The 16,539-nt window shown below is 39.9% G+C and overlaps 3 protein-coding genes across 3 annotated transcripts; 1 reads left to right on the top strand and 2 right to left on the bottom strand.

Annotated features, from left to right (window-relative positions):
• Positions 1 to 188: 188 nt before the first annotated feature.
• trmt2b (tRNA methyltransferase 2 homolog B) lies at positions 189 to 4,324 on the bottom strand. Its single transcript, XM_023278245.3, has 2 exons — positions 3,284 to 4,324; positions 189 to 2,588 (listed from the first exon to the last, which is right to left on the bottom strand). Exons 1-2 carry the CDS (start codon positions 4,148 to 4,150, stop codon positions 1,968 to 1,970), a joined length of 1,488 nt encoding a protein of 495 aa, XP_023134013.2. The 5' UTR covers positions 4,151 to 4,324; the 3' UTR covers positions 189 to 1,967.
• A 61-nt stretch (positions 4,325 to 4,385) lies between these two features.
• On the top strand, positions 4,386 to 9,982 carry dnajb12a (DnaJ heat shock protein family (Hsp40) member B12a). Its single transcript, XM_023278247.3, has 9 exons — positions 4,386 to 4,543; positions 4,901 to 5,078; positions 5,882 to 6,027; positions 6,124 to 6,294; positions 7,355 to 7,434; positions 7,560 to 7,669; positions 8,027 to 8,199; positions 8,514 to 8,656; positions 9,365 to 9,982. The coding sequence occupies exons 1-8, from the start codon at positions 4,411 to 4,413 to the stop codon at positions 8,633 to 8,635; spliced, it is 1,113 nt and encodes a 370-aa protein (XP_023134015.2). The 5' UTR covers positions 4,386 to 4,410; the 3' UTR covers positions 8,636 to 8,656; positions 9,365 to 9,982.
• A 402-nt stretch (positions 9,983 to 10,384) lies between these two features.
• Positions 10,385 to 13,015, bottom strand: LOC111573893 (DNA damage-inducible transcript 4 protein-like). The gene is made up of 2 exons (XM_023278248.3): positions 11,490 to 13,015; positions 10,385 to 11,250 (listed from the first exon to the last, which is right to left on the bottom strand). The coding sequence occupies exons 1-2, from the start codon at positions 11,647 to 11,649 to the stop codon at positions 10,751 to 10,753; spliced, it is 660 nt and encodes a 219-aa protein (XP_023134016.1). The 5' UTR covers positions 11,650 to 13,015; the 3' UTR covers positions 10,385 to 10,750.
• Positions 13,016 to 16,539: the final 3,524 nt, after the last annotated feature.

The raw sequence follows: 16,539 nt of genomic DNA, 5'->3' as shown, positions 1-16,539 counted from the left end.
TTGTAATCCAATGACTGTGATCTTTACCCCAAATTGACAATTCGCCTTGTTCCAAACAGTGAGGCATTCAGTACTGATTTCTTTGATGCTTTGCAAGCTTCATAGAACAGTTTTAAAAGTCTAGACTTTATGGTTGCAATATGTGGCCAAAACATTCAGATTTGTAGTGGATGCAAAACAATTTCCAGTTAAAAGCATACACACAAAAAGATTTATTTGTTCTCAGACATTAAAAAACAAACAGATGAAAATAAGTAGAAGCTGGTGTGAAATTTTGCAGCCAAAATGTGACTGTTATGCACCTGATTAGGCCAGTAAACCACAGAAACGCATAGTGAACTTTTTTTTTTTTTTTAAATGTTCAACTTTGTTAGTTTGCCAGAATAAAGGCACGTTCTTCAAAATAATGAGGTGTTTCAAGTGTCAGTGCATAATTTCATAAGTCTAGTTTGACTTCATTGTTGCAAACTGTGGTCAGAGTGTTCTAACTTTTGCAAAAGTTTATCCAATAGAGATACAAAAAAAATTCTCTCAGATGTTGAAATCAGCAGTCAGTTGTGGTCTGAGGCAGAATAGACACAAAGCATCATAGCGGAACAGAGAAAAATAAGGGGGGGTTGGTGTGAAACTTTGCAGCCAATGTGTAATTATTGTGACCTTTTTACATCTATTATTTAAGCAAAATGCAAAGTTTAGTGGTAATTTTTGATGCTTTGCAAGCTTTGGTGAATGATTTCAAATGTTTAGTCTGACTTCATGGTTGTAAACTGTTGCCAAAATGTTCCAAGTTTTGGTGGATGCAAAACATTTTCCAGTGAAAAACATACAAAAAAGATTTTTTTCAGATATTGAAATCAGCCGTCAGTGGTAGTCAGAGGTGTGAAACTTGTAATGTTGTAACTGTCTGTTACTTTTTGCATCCTTTTTTAAAGCATCGAATCTAGCCCAAACACTAATAGTTTTATTTCCAGATGTTGAAATCAGCAGTCAGTGGTAATCAGGGGCAGAATAGACAGGGAGGGAGTTGGTGTGAAACTTGTAATGTTGTAATTGTAACTTTTTGCATCCTTTATTTAAGCATATAGTTTAACCCCCAAAAAAACCCAAAACATCTTTTTTCCAGATGTTGAAATCAGCAAACAATTAAAGTCAAAGGCAAAATAGACAAAAGCATCTTAGGGACTTTTTGTAAAACTTTGCAGCCAAGATGTGATTATTGTGTAACATTATACATCTTTTAATGAATAATTTGGCCAATACAGCATAGAAATGTATTGTGAACAACTTAAAGTTTGCAAGAACAGAAGCAGAAAGGACTAAAATATGTGCACTGATTTGAACCAAATAACCTAAAAATTCATTCCTTGTCCTTCTGCTTATATTGGCACAAATGATTTCATACATGAAATCATCACCCCAGAGGAAAAAAATCCCCACTATCTTCAAGTCACGGCCACTTTGTGGCAATGCATGACTTCACATAAACGTTAATAACCTCTCTGGAACAAATACTGTCACTGAACAGTAACTCATTGTGTTATGAACTTCAGTGAACTGGAAATGAATAGGATGAACTGACAAGAATTGTGCAACATATGTTTTAGGTTTTTTGAATGAAAATGTGAATAAGCTGTAATGGCGCCACCTGCTGCCCAAATACAGCTGCTACAGGGACACTACAGACACTTCACAGTTTTCACTATTATACTGTTCAAATTTCATAATAAACCACAATCTGTTAGAGCAGAGCAAAGGCCCTGCATACCAAGAAAGGAGGTCTTATCAAGCAGATGAGTGCAAACAACATGCATGGATGAACTATGGGTGGAAGATTTTTGCAGGTGTTCACAAGCACTTCCGTTGTCATCCAGCATACAGAATACCATTATTCAGCTGCCTGCTTGTTATCAGAAGAAGCCAAAGTCATTCCTGTAAAGGCACACTTTCAAACAAAAAAAAAACATTTGCTACCTCTCAAAAAGTAGCACCAGTTCACAATGAGGAGTGTGTGGGAACATGTCCACAGGCACAGCCAGAATTGGAGTAAATGCTTCTCCTGTGAGTTTCTTCTTCGGGTCGGGAGCACAACAGAGCTCCTTGAAGTTTCTCATAGCCTCCCCATTTGGTTTACAGGAAACATAAACCAGCCTACGGATAGCAGGTTGGTTTCGTAAAGCACGGATCACTTTGTGGTGGAGGCCAGCTCGAGCAGGGTTTACCACAGCTGTGAGGCCTCTGCCTACAGAGCTCAGCTGAGACATGAGACCAGGAAGCACCACCTCTGCCTTCCCAGCGATAAACTCACAGTTCAGGACATTATTAAGAGCTGCGTTGTGTGTAGCATCTTCCACCGCCTGCTCTATGAGCTCTACACCGATGATTCTGTCCACTCTGGGAGATATCGTGATGCCAATAGCACCCGTTCCACAGCACACATCTAGAAGAGTACCACCAACTTTTTTTTGTCCTCCAGTTTGGTCAGCTATTGGGGCACACAAGTCTCTCACTGTGCTATACAGCACCTGAGCAGCTGCCTGGTTCACCTGAAAAAAGGCATCGGCAGAGATGCGAAACTTGAAGCCGAGCACCTATAAATGACAAAACAAAGGAAAATGTAAGCATACATGGAACTGGAGCAACTAATTTTTCTCTACTGTTTAAGAAAAATACCTGTGAGCATATGCATCAGTTTTATAGCAGTCGTGTTGCACCACACATTGTGAGAAAAAAAGAGAAAATGTCATTGTCTGAGTGGCCTTTGCTTGAGCTACAAAACTACTAATCTGTTTAATGCATATGAAAGACATGGACATTTATCCGTTGGAGGAGGGCCTAACAAAATGTGCCATCATACTGTATCATGCATAATATTTGTGACACTGGTCACTGATAAACTAAAATTCAGAATGATCTTGTCATTGCATGAATTCTGAGTCCTATAACTTCACAGAAGTACAATACTGAATCAGTGTGGTTCTCTGGTTTTGGTTGTGGGTCATGCTGACATTTTATAGTTCAGTCTATTAATGGAATTGTTTCAGATGTGCAGATGTGCTTGTCAGACTACAGACAGCAGCTTTAAAAGAGAAGTTCTGCTGATAATTGTTGATTTCCGTCCAATCTCTTTCTGTAAGATTGTCACCTAATGCAGCTGTTGAACTTATTTGTTAAAACTTATTTGACAGCTGGTGTCAAGACAAGACAAAAATAAATAATCTGATGCAGCTGGACAAGAGATTATGTTAAGTCCTCACAAAGTTTCAGTAACTTTGGCGTGCATTACCTCTTCATATATATGTGTTCTGCCATGCAGGAGTTGGTAAGGTGATTCCTCATGGGTGCAACGAGTCATGGTGCTCTCCTGGAAGAACAGGGAGTCCAGATGACACACTGATCCCGGACCATGCGTGAAATAATCCACCAGGTCAGCCTTATGGACAGCCACTTCTTCTGGGGTGAGCGTCTGAGGATGAAAGTACACTATAGCCATGGTGTGGCCCTCTGCATTGGTCCTCACTGTTACCTCTCTCCAGTGACCTCCAGTGTGGAACAGCAGGCAAGGCTCCAGCAAGGACAGGCGGATGAAGTCCTGGTAGCATCTTGCTACTAGTTTGTGCTTCTCTGGCATGTTGAGCAGCTGATCTCCATTGACGCAGACAATGTTTCCCTCCTTACCTGTGCCCACGTAAAACCCAACTGTCTTTTGATTTCCATCCACTCCTCTGTTGACAGAGAACGTAGACTTGTTGCGGTAGCCATCTCTAACCGGCGATGGCAGAATAGGAAGGACAGGAAAGCTGAGGCTGCATCTGACAGGTGATGACGAATGTGGCTGGAAGTCACCTAAAAGATGCCCTGAAAGCTGAGACAGTATCCTCTCCTGGTTCTTTTGCTTGAGCTCAAGCTGCTCATCATAACTCAGTCTCCACAGAGGGGTGACCACATCAGCCAATCTTTCCTCCCAGGACAGATGGTCAGCCCTGGGAACTTTCTTGTGACTTTTACTCCATCTTTTCTTTGATGGTAGTTTCCCTTGGTCAGCAGTAACTGAGTTGTTAGCTGAAAACAACAGGGAGGTTTTCGTCACAGAGCACAGGATAGCACGTTTGACAGATGTGACTGACCTGCTGCATGTTGTTGCCAAAGACATTTTGACTTTCAAAGAAGTTCCTGTAATGGCTCAGGATGCATTACGTGTCTGCTACTATCATGAAAAAAAGATAAAAGCGCTGTTTAAAAAAAATACTATGAGTTTAAATATTAGTGTTCAAGCTGACTTTATTCCGGGACTCAATGAGGCGCACGCTTGAGGCTCGAGCTAACAGTTGTGACGTCTTATTTACGGGACAGGAAGCGCTCAACGTCAGCCCCGTGCGTCTCGGGGCAAGTAAACATTTCCGCTGTGTCGCGATGGACTCAAACAAGGACGAAGCGGAGCGGTGCATTAAAATAGCCCTAAATGCGGTCAGCAACAACCAACCGGACAAAGCCAGGAAGTTTCTGGAGAAGGCACAGCGTCTATTTCCGACAGACCAGGCCAAAAGTACGTCGAATACGTCTGTTTGGGCGGTGACTTTATCTCGGGTGGTGGGCCGTCGCTGTGAAACCAAATCAGCTAACGTTAGCATAACCATCTTAACGTTACAACAGCTGCTCCCAAGTGACGCTGGTATTTGTAGTTTTTTCAGCCCCCACCTGCAGTTTCTGGATTGTATTTGGTTACTTATTGTCTTAAATAGTTGATTGTATCTCGAAGTTGGCATTCACAGTATTGTTAAACGTACTTTGTAGCAGCTACAATGCTAACAGTTAGCTCACTATAGTAGGTAGTGGATTAAGTAACTGGGAAACATAAACTCCGGTGGCTGCGTTGAGTAATATGGCCACACTCTCTTTACAGATTTATTGGAGTCGTTAGCGCAGAATGGAAAGCCTCCAGATGAGAATGGTGGTCCTGTGAACGGAGATGGACCCACTATGAGGCACCGCGGCGACAGAGAGGAGGCTAATGCGTCTGCACAGGGGGCCACCGAATCAGCCAAATCATACACAGCAGAGCAGCTGGAGGCTGTCAGAAAGTCAGTGCATGTTGATATAATCTTTTGCTTCAGTTAAAATGCATTGTGACACCCATTACATAGTAGGGCTGGGTAATGTTGACCAAACTGAATGTTAGTTACTAATGCTGAATTATTTATTAGGAATCTTTTATAGATGAGTCGATCTAATGAACAGGTTTGGGATGTAGTCTGAGATGATACCATTGTTACTGAGATGTGATGACCAAGCTGGTAGACAAGACTGTTGACCACACTCAGCTGGAGTAGTCAAATAAGTTAAATAATTTAAACATCAAGGGAAAGGCCAGACAAAAGATTTGAATGTAGTAAACAAGTGTTTAAAGTCAGCACACTGTAAACACATCTTCAGTGACACAAAAGTATTTGGAAGTGGCAAAATCAAATGCACAAAATAAAGCAAGGTTACAGAGCTATGCCCAAATTCATCTTTCTGCTGAACAAATGTTCACTGTGAGACTTCAGTTGTCAGATATTAACCTTTTGATGCACAACATGGGTCAAAAGTGACCCATATTCAATGGAAAATGGGTATCTCTTGACCCATGTTGTGCATCAGAGTTAATAGAGAGCAAACAGTATTCTCAGAAATCCACTGAAAGTGCACACACTGAATGTAACCATTTGAAAAGCATCACAGGGTTAACATATACATTCAAGTCCCTGTTTGTATCATTACTTTTAGATTAATTAGGTATCCATTTCTGTTAATGTCTCAGGAGTGTTGCCATATATTGTGTTTTCAGTGCTTGTTTGTTTTTTGTCAATCTACTAACTCTGTGTTGTTGTTTTTTTTACTGCAGGATTAAAAGTTGTAAAGATTACTACCAAATTCTGGGAGTTGAAAAGACAGCCTCCGAGGAGGATCTTAAAAAGGCTTACAGAAAGCTAGCTCTGAAATTTCACCCAGATAAAAATCACGCACCTGGAGCCACAGAGGCATTTAAAGGTAGATTAAAAATTACCTCTGTTGCTGTTCTCTGGAGAACACAGGAGCACAAGTGTACCAAGTGCAAAATTTTGTTATATTTTTTGTGTCTTTTAGCTATTGGTAATGCCTACGCTGTTCTGAGTAACGCCGACAAACGAAGGCAGTATGATCAGTATGGAGAGGAGAGAACGCACCCAACCAGACACAGACACCATCGTGATTTCGAAGCAGACATCTCACCTGAGGACCTTTTCAACATGTTCTTTGGTGGAGGTTTCCCATCAAGTAAGTAGATGCCAGATGAATATAGTATCAGTCAGGATTTTTGCTGTAATTTGGTACAGTGTTATAGAGACCCAAGAGCAATTTGTCATTTTGTCTAGTTTACTTGCCATGAAAACAACCAGGTATTTAATTGTTGTGCTGTAAATAAAATGACTTTCCTGGCAGTGATTATATACAATTACTAGTCTTTCCATTTTACAATTTTCCAAGGCATGCTGAAAATTTTAGATTGGCTTGTTGCTTTCCAAACATTTATAGGTTACTCATCATGCCAGAATGAAAATGAACCTATTCAGCTGGTTTTTGTCATTTCCATTTGTCTCCCTGCATTGAATTGGCTAGAAAGGGCGTGTTTTTAGAACTCAGCTGACACACTAAGACGTCAGTTGGCCAGTTACAGTCAGTGGTGTTTGCGTCACAATTGCCATTAGTTTCTGTGCTGTGTCTCTTGTCAGCCCTTATCAGCAGTCATTCTCTGGATTGGGGCAGCGAGCCAAAACCTTGCGTCTGCTGTTCAGCATTGTGAATCTAGTTATTTTTTGACCCCGTAGTCTTATCTTCCACAAGCTAAAACCACAGGCTGATGGCAGTGCAAACGAAGGCTAACTTTACAGCACCATTATCTTATCGTTGACATGTGAGAAGATTGTTTTATCAGATTCACAGCTGAATGAATGTGATTGTCTTGTTTTGTTTACTCTTCTCAGATGTTCACTAGTGTTGAAATATAGATTGCACAGGAGTCATTTTGGCAACTTTTTTCTCATGATTTGGAGTGCGGTATAATGCAGTCCATAACACAATTTTGGCATGGACATGCTAAAACCACTGGTACTGTCCTAAAAACCAGACTGGTCCTCCAAAATTACATGGTTTAGTGAACCTTACCTTGTAATTTGTGACGTACGTATTTGTGAGGTACGTAGTAATCATGGTGTCATTGACTTGGCTGAAAAGTTACATACTAGTACACTTAATCCTTGATTTTGCACAGTTTAAAGTCACAGCACTTTTGAGTTCTACATCATCTTTTATCTTTTTTCTCTTAAATTATTTCTAGGTAATGTACATGTTTACAGAAATGGAAGAATGCACTTTGCACATCATAACAGGCAAGAACGACGAGAACAACAGAGAGATGTAAGTCCTGTCTGTAATACTGTAATTATACTTGATTTTAATACCAGTTGATGTATTGTGTGACTTGTGATAAACAGTAATCAAATGGGGGGTTTTTTTGTTTGTTTTTTTTTGTCTCTGGACAGGGAGGCCTGGCTCTGTTTGTCCAGCTGATGCCCATCTTAATTCTCATCATTGTCTCTGCTCTCAGCCAGATGATGGTCACCCAGCCTCCATACAGCCTTAGCTACCGCCCGTAAGTGGTTTACTGTGTGGAGAGCATTTAGGGGTTGTGTGAGTGTGACAAAACGTGTCTCTCACTCAGTTTTCTGTTTGTTTATACTGTTTGCACAGTTTATACTATCCATACCATTTATACTGTTTATACTGCTCATACCAATATTTATCTCTACCTGTAGATTATCTATTTTTTCCACTGTATATACATAAATATCCTCATATATTAGTGTGTTCATAGTGCTCTGTCCATGCTGTTCATTCTGTTTATACTGTAGCATGCTGTATATTCTATACTGTAATAATGCACTTTACTGATGCTTTTCACAATAGAGTTGAATCTAATCTAATTATTATTATATGTTCTCTACATCAGGTCAGCTGGACATATCCACAAAAGGCATACATCAAACCTGAAGGTGCCTTTCTATGTGGGGGAACGTTTCAATGAAGAATATTCTGGGAATAACATGAAGAATGTCGAAAGAAGCGTAGAAGAAGACTACATCTCCAACCTCAGAAACAACTGTTGGAAGGAGAAGCAGCAAAGTGAGTTGGCAGCAGGGCTACACATAACAGTTATATATTAAGCTGCAGGTTTACTAATTTACACTGTCCAGTTTTACATATTACAGTTGATGTTTGATCAATTTAGTTTACAGTGCTGTAACCGTGTAGCCATGTGTAATTCACCTGTTTTCTAAATGTGGTGTGTTCATTGGGAGTTCATTCCAACAGATTTGAAAAGGAGTAGTTCAACACTTTTATTTTGTAGCAGCTGATGTACAGTGACTGAATTGTATGGTTTCAAGACAGTCGATTTTTGGCTACAGCACTGACTTACTGTCTTTTTGTACTTTCAGAGGAAGGCTTACTCTACCGTGCTCGTTACTTTGGGGATTCTGAGTTGTACCAAAGAGCACAGAGAATGGGGACTCCCAGCTGTTCCAGACTATCTGAGATTCAGGTTATATTGGATGGCTAGAAACCACTTGCACACATATGGGTAAGTTGCTACAAACATCACAGTGGATTGGCAGTATAATTGTTACTGTGTACTGCACATGAACTGCAAAGACTTAGGGATTTTTGCATGCTTTATGTGCCTATCTACAGATCTTACACATAGACTCCATTAATTGAGTCCAAACTTTTAGGCTGCTGTTTACATTCACTTTAATCTAGCGAGCATTTAGTCAGCTTAATTTTTGTCCATAAACTTAGTGTGGCAGTGGTAATGCTGCTGCAAGCTGGGACTGACATGAGATATTCAAGCGTCATGTGCAGTGTCTCAGATGTCAGTTTCCCACAAGCACTTTACAAGAAGCGTTTTTAAAGCCAGCCCTGATCACCACCGCAGCACTATCTAATAACAGAACTTTGAACAAGAAAAACGCATCAGTCATGGCAGTTGATGGGTCACTCGTATGTCTTGAAAAAAGATCAAATTAATTAAAAAATGCACTGAAATGAATGAAATTATAAAGTTCATTGCAAAGACATAGTATGTTTTTACAAACATTTATTGGAAGTGTAAAACAGCAGCAGTACACTGATAAAAACATACAAAATGATCCATGTGATCAGATTTTTTTAAGGTGGGCGATCGTGAATATGAATGTTTTTTGAAGTAGCATAAGTGTCTGAGCTCAACAAAAGATCTTGCAAAAAGTGAAGCTGCATTACTGTCTTTGATTCTCTTGTTTTTCCTCAGGTTCATCAGTACTTGAATCTAATTAGAAGAAATCGGTCGGAGCCCACTCAAATTGGAGCATATTTCTGCAGCAAACCAAGAGAATCAAAAATGCCTTACGTGCAGTGGGCAGCAGACCTCATCAGGGAACCTCTCTGCAACTTGTAGATTGACTTCCTGTAGAACTGTGAGAAGCTTTGAGTTGACTGCTGACATTATCTTACTCTAGTGTCTTTACCATGCCGAGAGTCCGCCGGGCATCGAGGGGGAAAGTAAGAGCATTGTTGTCTATTTGAACGGTAAACGAAGCTGCTAAGATTAGCTTTCTCTGTCCTGATCTTTTTGTTCTCCTTAAACATTTTGAGAAACCTCATGGCCTTCTCATAGACAGATGTCTGAGCCACTCACAAGGAAAGTGTGTAATTTTTATAGTTCCTACCAATGTAAATATTCATTTTACTTTTAACAGTGCAGGGTTTATTGAAGTCATTTACAAATAACGTTATGTGGATTTGCTTGTAGCCTGTTGGATCATTATTATTGAAAATTGTTGCACAAATAAAAGTAAACCATATTTATTAAATTAACATGCTAAAATTGTATAAAGGTTTCTTTGAATTAAATTTGTCCAGTGATTGACTGGTGCATAGTTTGTCTTTTACAACACAGGCAAGCACATGTTTTTGTGTCATAAATCCACACTTATTGAGTATATTGTGTGGAGCAATGACAAAATGAACTGAACTCAAAGCAAGCTAAATATTTTTGAATGTGATGTTATTCAGTGCAGTGTGCAAAGAAAATGGAGGAGCTACTCAATTGAATTAAACTAAATTGTGTGTGGTGGTCTGACAGCTCCAATATCTACAAAAAGATTGATTATATGTTAATTTAAGGATGAGCTTGATTGACTTTCCTATTAGTCTAAAATGGTAAAATACTGTATTTGTTGGTATTTTTGTATTTAAAGTGCTTCGACTGTATACTATGATGTGTGGATATGAGACAAAGACAAAGAAGAAAACTCAGCAACACAGCAAATTAATAGAAAATAATTTATTCTTTCATCTTCAAGTTGTTAAAAAGTACAAAGCACATAAGTTGCAAGTGGTAATGTTTGACTTTAAAATACATAAGCCATTCCCTTAAAGGTGTGACTTTACATTCATAGTAAAACAGACCTTTGTTCAAACTCAAGTCTTTGTCAAGTCACCTGCAACAAGGTCAGTAGCTGCCATCAGACATAAGTTGGTTCCAGGAATAACCATGTAACATACCAACAAAGATTGTTGTTTGTCTACCATATTGTCAGTGTAATTTGACAAGTACATTGGTGTATTTCAAAAGAAAACTATGTATCTCCCACCAGCCTCTTTTCACAGTTCATATGAATTTAGTTCATCTTAGTCAGCAGCACTCCTCAATCAACAGCTCCCCTGAGCTATACAGTTTCCTCTTGATAGCCCTGAAGCTCGTACTCAGCTTCAGGGTGTTGTGATGCCTTGCAGGCGTTGCAGATGTCTGTGGGGACTTGTTACTCGTAAAGAGCTTTTGAACCTTTGGCCACAACCCATTGGACTCAGGTCTCAGAACCAGTGTTACATGGAAGGTTGGAACCAGAGAGGGATCCACTGCGATTTGGTCCACAGTGCATAGAGAGCCCTGCTCCCCCCAGTCCACACACAGGTCGATAAGCGCTCCTTTGAGGCCACAAGGCTCACTGACAGCCAAGTGGAGCAGCTCCTGAGTGATGTTGTGCAGCAGACAGTCTGGTAGGATGATTTTGGAGCAGTCCAAGACGTGTGATGCATTGTTGAGACTTTGTGCAATAGTGGCCACAATGTCTGCTGCCAGCGTCTCCTCCAGGGGATAACAGAGGAAGCTGCTGTCCAAGTCTGACAGGGACCCTGAAACAAAGGAGGACAGGTTACAATGTAGTCTGGGAGTAGAGGATGCAACCTAAACTTCTTATTCAGTTTTCTGGTGATTAAAAAAGGGGGTTGGGCAACAGTCAAAGCTTATTTCTCCCATCCCCTTTGTTAAGCCAGTCTCTATTTTTATCCTCAAAATAGATTTTAAAAACAAATCTTTGCTACTGTGTGCATCAGGCTAAATAAAATACAACAAATCTCCCCCAGACACTCACCAGTTTCACTCCTGCAGCACTGCTCTGCTGTGACCCTGATCCCTTTCAGCTCGGTCAGCCTCTGCAGCAGGCTGCCCCAGGACAGCCGCTGGGATCCCCGGTCCTCCGCTGGGGAAGGAGGAAAGCTGCCATCCAGAGACTGATCGCAATAAAAAGACATCTTTAAAAGAATTTTAAAAAACTAAGATCCGAATGTAAGCGGACAAAAAAAAGTACAATGGTATCCTCTTGCAGCGGGTCCCCCCCTCTTACGAGCCAGACCAGCTGGAAAATACACTCTGCAACAATGGAACAAAGCGTTAAATACCCAAGCCACGAGGCCCCGCCCACTGCATTTCTCCACCAATCAGACTGCAGCTCACGTCCTCAGCTCTCCGTCCTGCCTGGTAACATTTGTGGCCCTTTGAAGAGGAGGCAAAGGCCAGACCCCCAGGCGGTGCAGGCGCCCGGCCCCCGACCAAACTTCTGCACGTAACTTCATGTTTTTTTTCCCAATAATTGACAGTTAAATGCCAAATCAAGCGATAAAACCTGGGCAGTCAGCGACCCTCGCATCCAATATTGAAAGACACACCCACCCAGATTTGGACAAGACAAAGCATGATGAAAGAAACGTTGATAAACCTGATTCATGTCAAAACTGTGGCTTACACGTATCGCACGTAGACCTCGTATTTTTTGGGCAGACAAACAGGCAATTGCGATTATTGGGACTTTTTTTTCGCAATCAGTGCATGATTTACTGATTCACTCATGAATACTTACTAAGCATTTGTCTGAGATCCTGACCTAAGCTCAATGGAGCTATTCCAGATAGAGTGCATTTGTATAGTGATATATTAAAGGTGTTATCATTATTAAATAGCTCATCCTTAAATTGAACCCAGATCTATACTCATCCACCTTTTAAATCACAAAAAACGTCAAGATCTTGGTTTTCTTGACAGTTTTTTTCTTGTTGATTTTACTTATTTAGACTAAATGTGTTAATTGTTTCACACAAAATCAGTATGTTTGCTTATTGTTGCAGGGGTGTAGTTTTACAGGGTGTTGTTTGCTTAAATGCATTGATATATATGCGTGTGTCATTTTGAAAAGAATCTGTTAATCTTCTTAGAGAACCAAACTTTTCCAACAGCTCTTCTGAGTTCTGAGTTCAGACATGTCCACACCCAGACCATCCCCCACCCTTGAAAAGACTCCACGCCTGTCAGTAGATGGTGTTTGCTTCCCAACTGTTTAGAACTGTGTGGCTTTTGGCTTTGTATTACTTAGTCTGTTTTTGCATGGCCTAAATGTCTGTTATATCCATTTAATATCTTGTAGGAACATAAGAACGTAATATAGGCATTGGCAGTCCTATTGCGGTGCCCCAACTTTGACTTTGTAAGAAAAAGTGAGACAGAAGTAGCCTCTGTTAACATGTGTATGTACCTTTGTATGCATTTAAGCATATTATAAACCCCACTAAATGCGTATATGTAGCTAACACAATGGTGATAATTGGTGACTTTCAACTGGCCATATGCTACCAGTCAAACGTTTGGGCACACCTTCTCATTCAGTACTTTTTATTAAATTATTTTCTACATTGAAGACATCAAAACTATAAAATAATACATATGGAATTATGTTGTAAACAAAAAAGTATCAGTATTAATCTACAATGTAGAAAATAATACAAATAAATAAAAAGCATTGAATGACAAAGTGTATCCAAACTTTTGACTGGTAGTGTATGGTTAACTGTCTCTGTGATGGACTGGTGATCTGTCCAGGATCTTTTCACCCTAAATCAGGTGACATAGGCTCCTACAACCCTCTACAGGATAAAGCAGTGTATAGATGATAAACAAATGGACAAAGGGGACAGTCCCTCAGAGTCCTAAATGGTGTAATACACTGCATATCCAGATGATAGCGCCACTAAACCACCTTTACTTTACAGACAATAGCTGCACCCAGTGTAGTGCGAGTGCATATGTTTTCACATGAAATGTTTGTGCCTGGTTGCACCTATTGTCTTGAATAAATGTGCCCATAAACACATAGCGTTTGACCGACCTTCTCCTATATGCATGTGCACTTTAATGGCCACAATTGCGTTTCGTTTTGCCCCTTTAATGCATCTCTGCACTCCGCATATGTCATTTAACTGAGCTTATGCTTCTCCATTACCCCTATTTAAGGGGGAGACATTATTTGTAGCATGTCATGGAAAAAAGGAAAATGGAAAAGGGGAAATAAAGCGTGACAGGCGCTGTGTTTTACAATTTAAACAGGCCTGAGAGAGCTGTTAGGCCGACTAGCCTCGGGCTATGCAATTCATGTATAATAAATCTACTACCAAATGGATTGTTAAGGAGTTTTTTTTTTCCTCTGGAACTTTAATCAGAGAAGCACTTAAGTGAATCACAAAGAAAAACCTGCCTATGTTTTTATCCTGAAGAACTATTTGTTTCAGTAATTGGTGCACAAATTACCAGAGCAATTATGATGCACTTAAGTAGAGAATGCAACATATTTACACCTGAATTAGCTCTGATATAACCTTCTCCTCCATGCTCTCATGTTAATTAATTCAGAAAGGGGTAAAAGGGTCCCTGAACTGTGCTACATGCTGCTGTGAGCAGGTATAGTTAACGTTTTTATCATTGCTCATGACATGAAAAATAGGGATGTTGTGGGTTACTCTGAGAACACGATTTCCACAAAAAAAACAAAAGACTTCTGCCATCCTACTGGTAAACATCTCATCATTCCTCTGTCACATGAGCACTGTGTTCATCAGGAAACCCTTTAGCAGTGAGTGCAGGACTGTTTGGCTTTGTGAGCCAGCGTTGCTTGAAGCTGGAGCTGGGACAGCATTCCATTTAAGTTTTGATTTATTGCTGGAAGAAGCAGAAACAGACCTGCACTCTCAGGGGAGGAGAAACTGTGATGTTTGGCAAATTTTGCTGAGACGCACTCTTCTTTATCAAAGCGTTAACACTATACACACCATTTCCAAACAGCCTATACTTCAAATCTTAACTTACATGTTAGCACATTTGCTACAGGATACAATCACAACCATGCTAGATCTAATACAAGCAAAACCTCCTGCTTGCTTCATATTGTAAAAGAAATCCAAATAGAGCATCACTACAGTCTGAGACATTATACTCAACTACATTAAAACTTAAACATAATGATACAAGTTGTGCAGTAACACTGTATACATGTAAAGTGCATCAGCTCAGTATATTTTTGCAACTGCTTTAATTCACATTTGAAAGGATCCATTCTCTGTAATACTAAATATACACATATTTTGTATTTAAATGTGACTTTGTGCTTTTCAAGGATTTACCGTAGTTGTCAGTCACAGAATATGAATAATGAGTGCAAATATATTTCTCCCTGAGAAGCTATTATTGTTTCCTTTCGCTGACTACCACCTTGACAGAAAACACCCAAAGGAACTGGATTATTTGTAGTTTCCAGTTTATGTGAATGAGTCTCATTATTTGTATTGACTGAATGTCATTTGACGCAGAGGCTACAGTGCTTAGTGATAGGTGCAAGGGAGTGAAAAAAAGAAGTCAATGCATACGTGATGAGGTGTGACCACACGACATCAGACAGAGAAAAGGATCCTGATCATTATTTATAAGTACTCTTACTGCGACTTGTCCCTGTGTGTCTCATTCTGGAGCCATGTGCATTATTTAGCAATGTTGCCAATGTTCTGCTTTTTGTGTTTGGTTTTGAATTAAACAAGACTTGCAGAGCTGTCGTGACTCCTCTTTGAATCTTAAAGTTTTCTGGATATCATCTATGTTTACCGGATTTATACAACCTAATATTGTTAATTGCACATCGCAATTTAAAGGAATGCATCACCTTTTTTCCCCAAGAATTGTGAAGGAACTGATACCGCTCTCATATCTGTAAGATGGCAAATGAAATCCATCCATCAAAAATGCAAAACTTAAGAATTAATTTTACCATGTTCAGCATCTTAGCTTAACATGCTAGCATTATACCATTTCATTTATTTTATTTTATTTTATTTTATTATGTTTGGTCATACATCAAAATCCTGGACACATTCAGGTTTCAATCTGCTGATGCTGGTAGATGATTAAAGTTATTTTCGTTCACCCTGAGGTAAACATTGCTGTGTATGGTGAGTTTCACAGCAATGCATCCAATATTTGTCAAGAAATCTCATTCAAAAGCTCAAATATCAACCTGAGGATTCATCATCTGGGGACCATTATTTTCAGAACCAAATGCAAAGCAATCCATGTCATGACCATTAAAATATTTTGATCGGACCAAAGAGATTGATCAATCAGCTGACAGCTAGAACACTAGAACAAAATGTGACATGAGCAAAAAACACCCAGAAACTGTTTAGAGTTCAGAGGGTACAATAAATGCAATGTCTGTTAGATCTCACTTAGGGTCAGTGGGTATCTCATAGGTCCACAGGTTTAGCTTTTATCTAGCTGTGTATTCTGGCCCACAGAAGCCTGCATGTTTTGTTAATGAGCATCATTTGATCTTTACATGTCTCCATCCTGCGGCCATTGTAGCCGTCACCACATTCAGACTGCATTCCCTCCCGTTGAGACACAAAGCATTAAACCTGAGGGAAACTGCACTCCAAGCGCTAACAGAGGAGAGTATTCAGACAGCTTTTATAAGGAGATTACCTGAAACCCCCCGTGGCTCTGTGACTCTAGAATTACTCAACCATTTTGCCTTTAACTGTCTCCAATAAATGAAATGAACATTGTTAGCCTACCAATGTTCTTCCCTCCTCTCTCTGGAGGATCCCTTCTCCGTGACTGTCACAGCACATCAGTCTGGGTTCATGACCAGACCTGCATTTGACTCTCAAGGTTCTCACCTAATGTATCTTAAAATGCATAAGTTAATCATGCTGCCATTTTGCTTCTTTAGACTCATTGGTCTTAGTTTGATTAATGTCACTGAAAGCAAAGCGGGCAGATTGCAGCAGCTGCTGAGCACCATCTTAAAATGGGTCAGTATATGAGAG

Source organism: Amphiprion ocellaris, chromosome 16 (assembly GCF_022539595.1).
Source record: "Amphiprion ocellaris isolate individual 3 ecotype Okinawa chromosome 16, ASM2253959v1, whole genome shotgun sequence".
Classification (NCBI taxonomy): domain Eukaryota; kingdom Metazoa; phylum Chordata; class Actinopteri; family Pomacentridae; genus Amphiprion; species Amphiprion ocellaris.
This window is presented reverse-complemented; position numbering and strand designations above follow the sequence as displayed.

Coding starts and splice junctions, on each gene's coding strand:
- trmt2b (XM_023278245.3), bottom strand. CDS start 4,150: ATGTCTTTGGCAACAACATGCAGCAGGTCAGTCACATCTGTCAAACGT. Junction 2,589..3,283: donor GAACACATATATATGAAGAG/GTAATGCACGCC, acceptor TGTCATTTATAG/GTGCTCGGCTTCAAGTTTCG.
- dnajb12a (XM_023278247.3), top strand. CDS start 4,411: ATGGACTCAAACAAGGACGAAGCGGAGCGGTGCATTAAAATAGCCCTA. Junction 6,295..7,354: donor TGGTGGAGGTTTCCCATCAA/GTAAGTAGATGC, acceptor AATTATTTCTAG/GTAATGTACATGTTTACAGA. Junction 8,200..8,513: donor TTGGAAGGAGAAGCAGCAAA/GTGAGTTGGCAG, acceptor TTGTACTTTCAG/AGGAAGGCTTACTCTACCGT.
- LOC111573893 (XM_023278248.3), bottom strand. CDS start 11,649: ATGTCTTTTTATTGCGATCAGTCTCTGGATGGCAGCTTTCCTCCTTCC. Junction 11,251..11,489: donor GTGCTGCAGGAGTGAAACTG/GTGAGTGTCTGG, acceptor CCTTTGTTTCAG/GGTCCCTGTCAGACTTGGAC.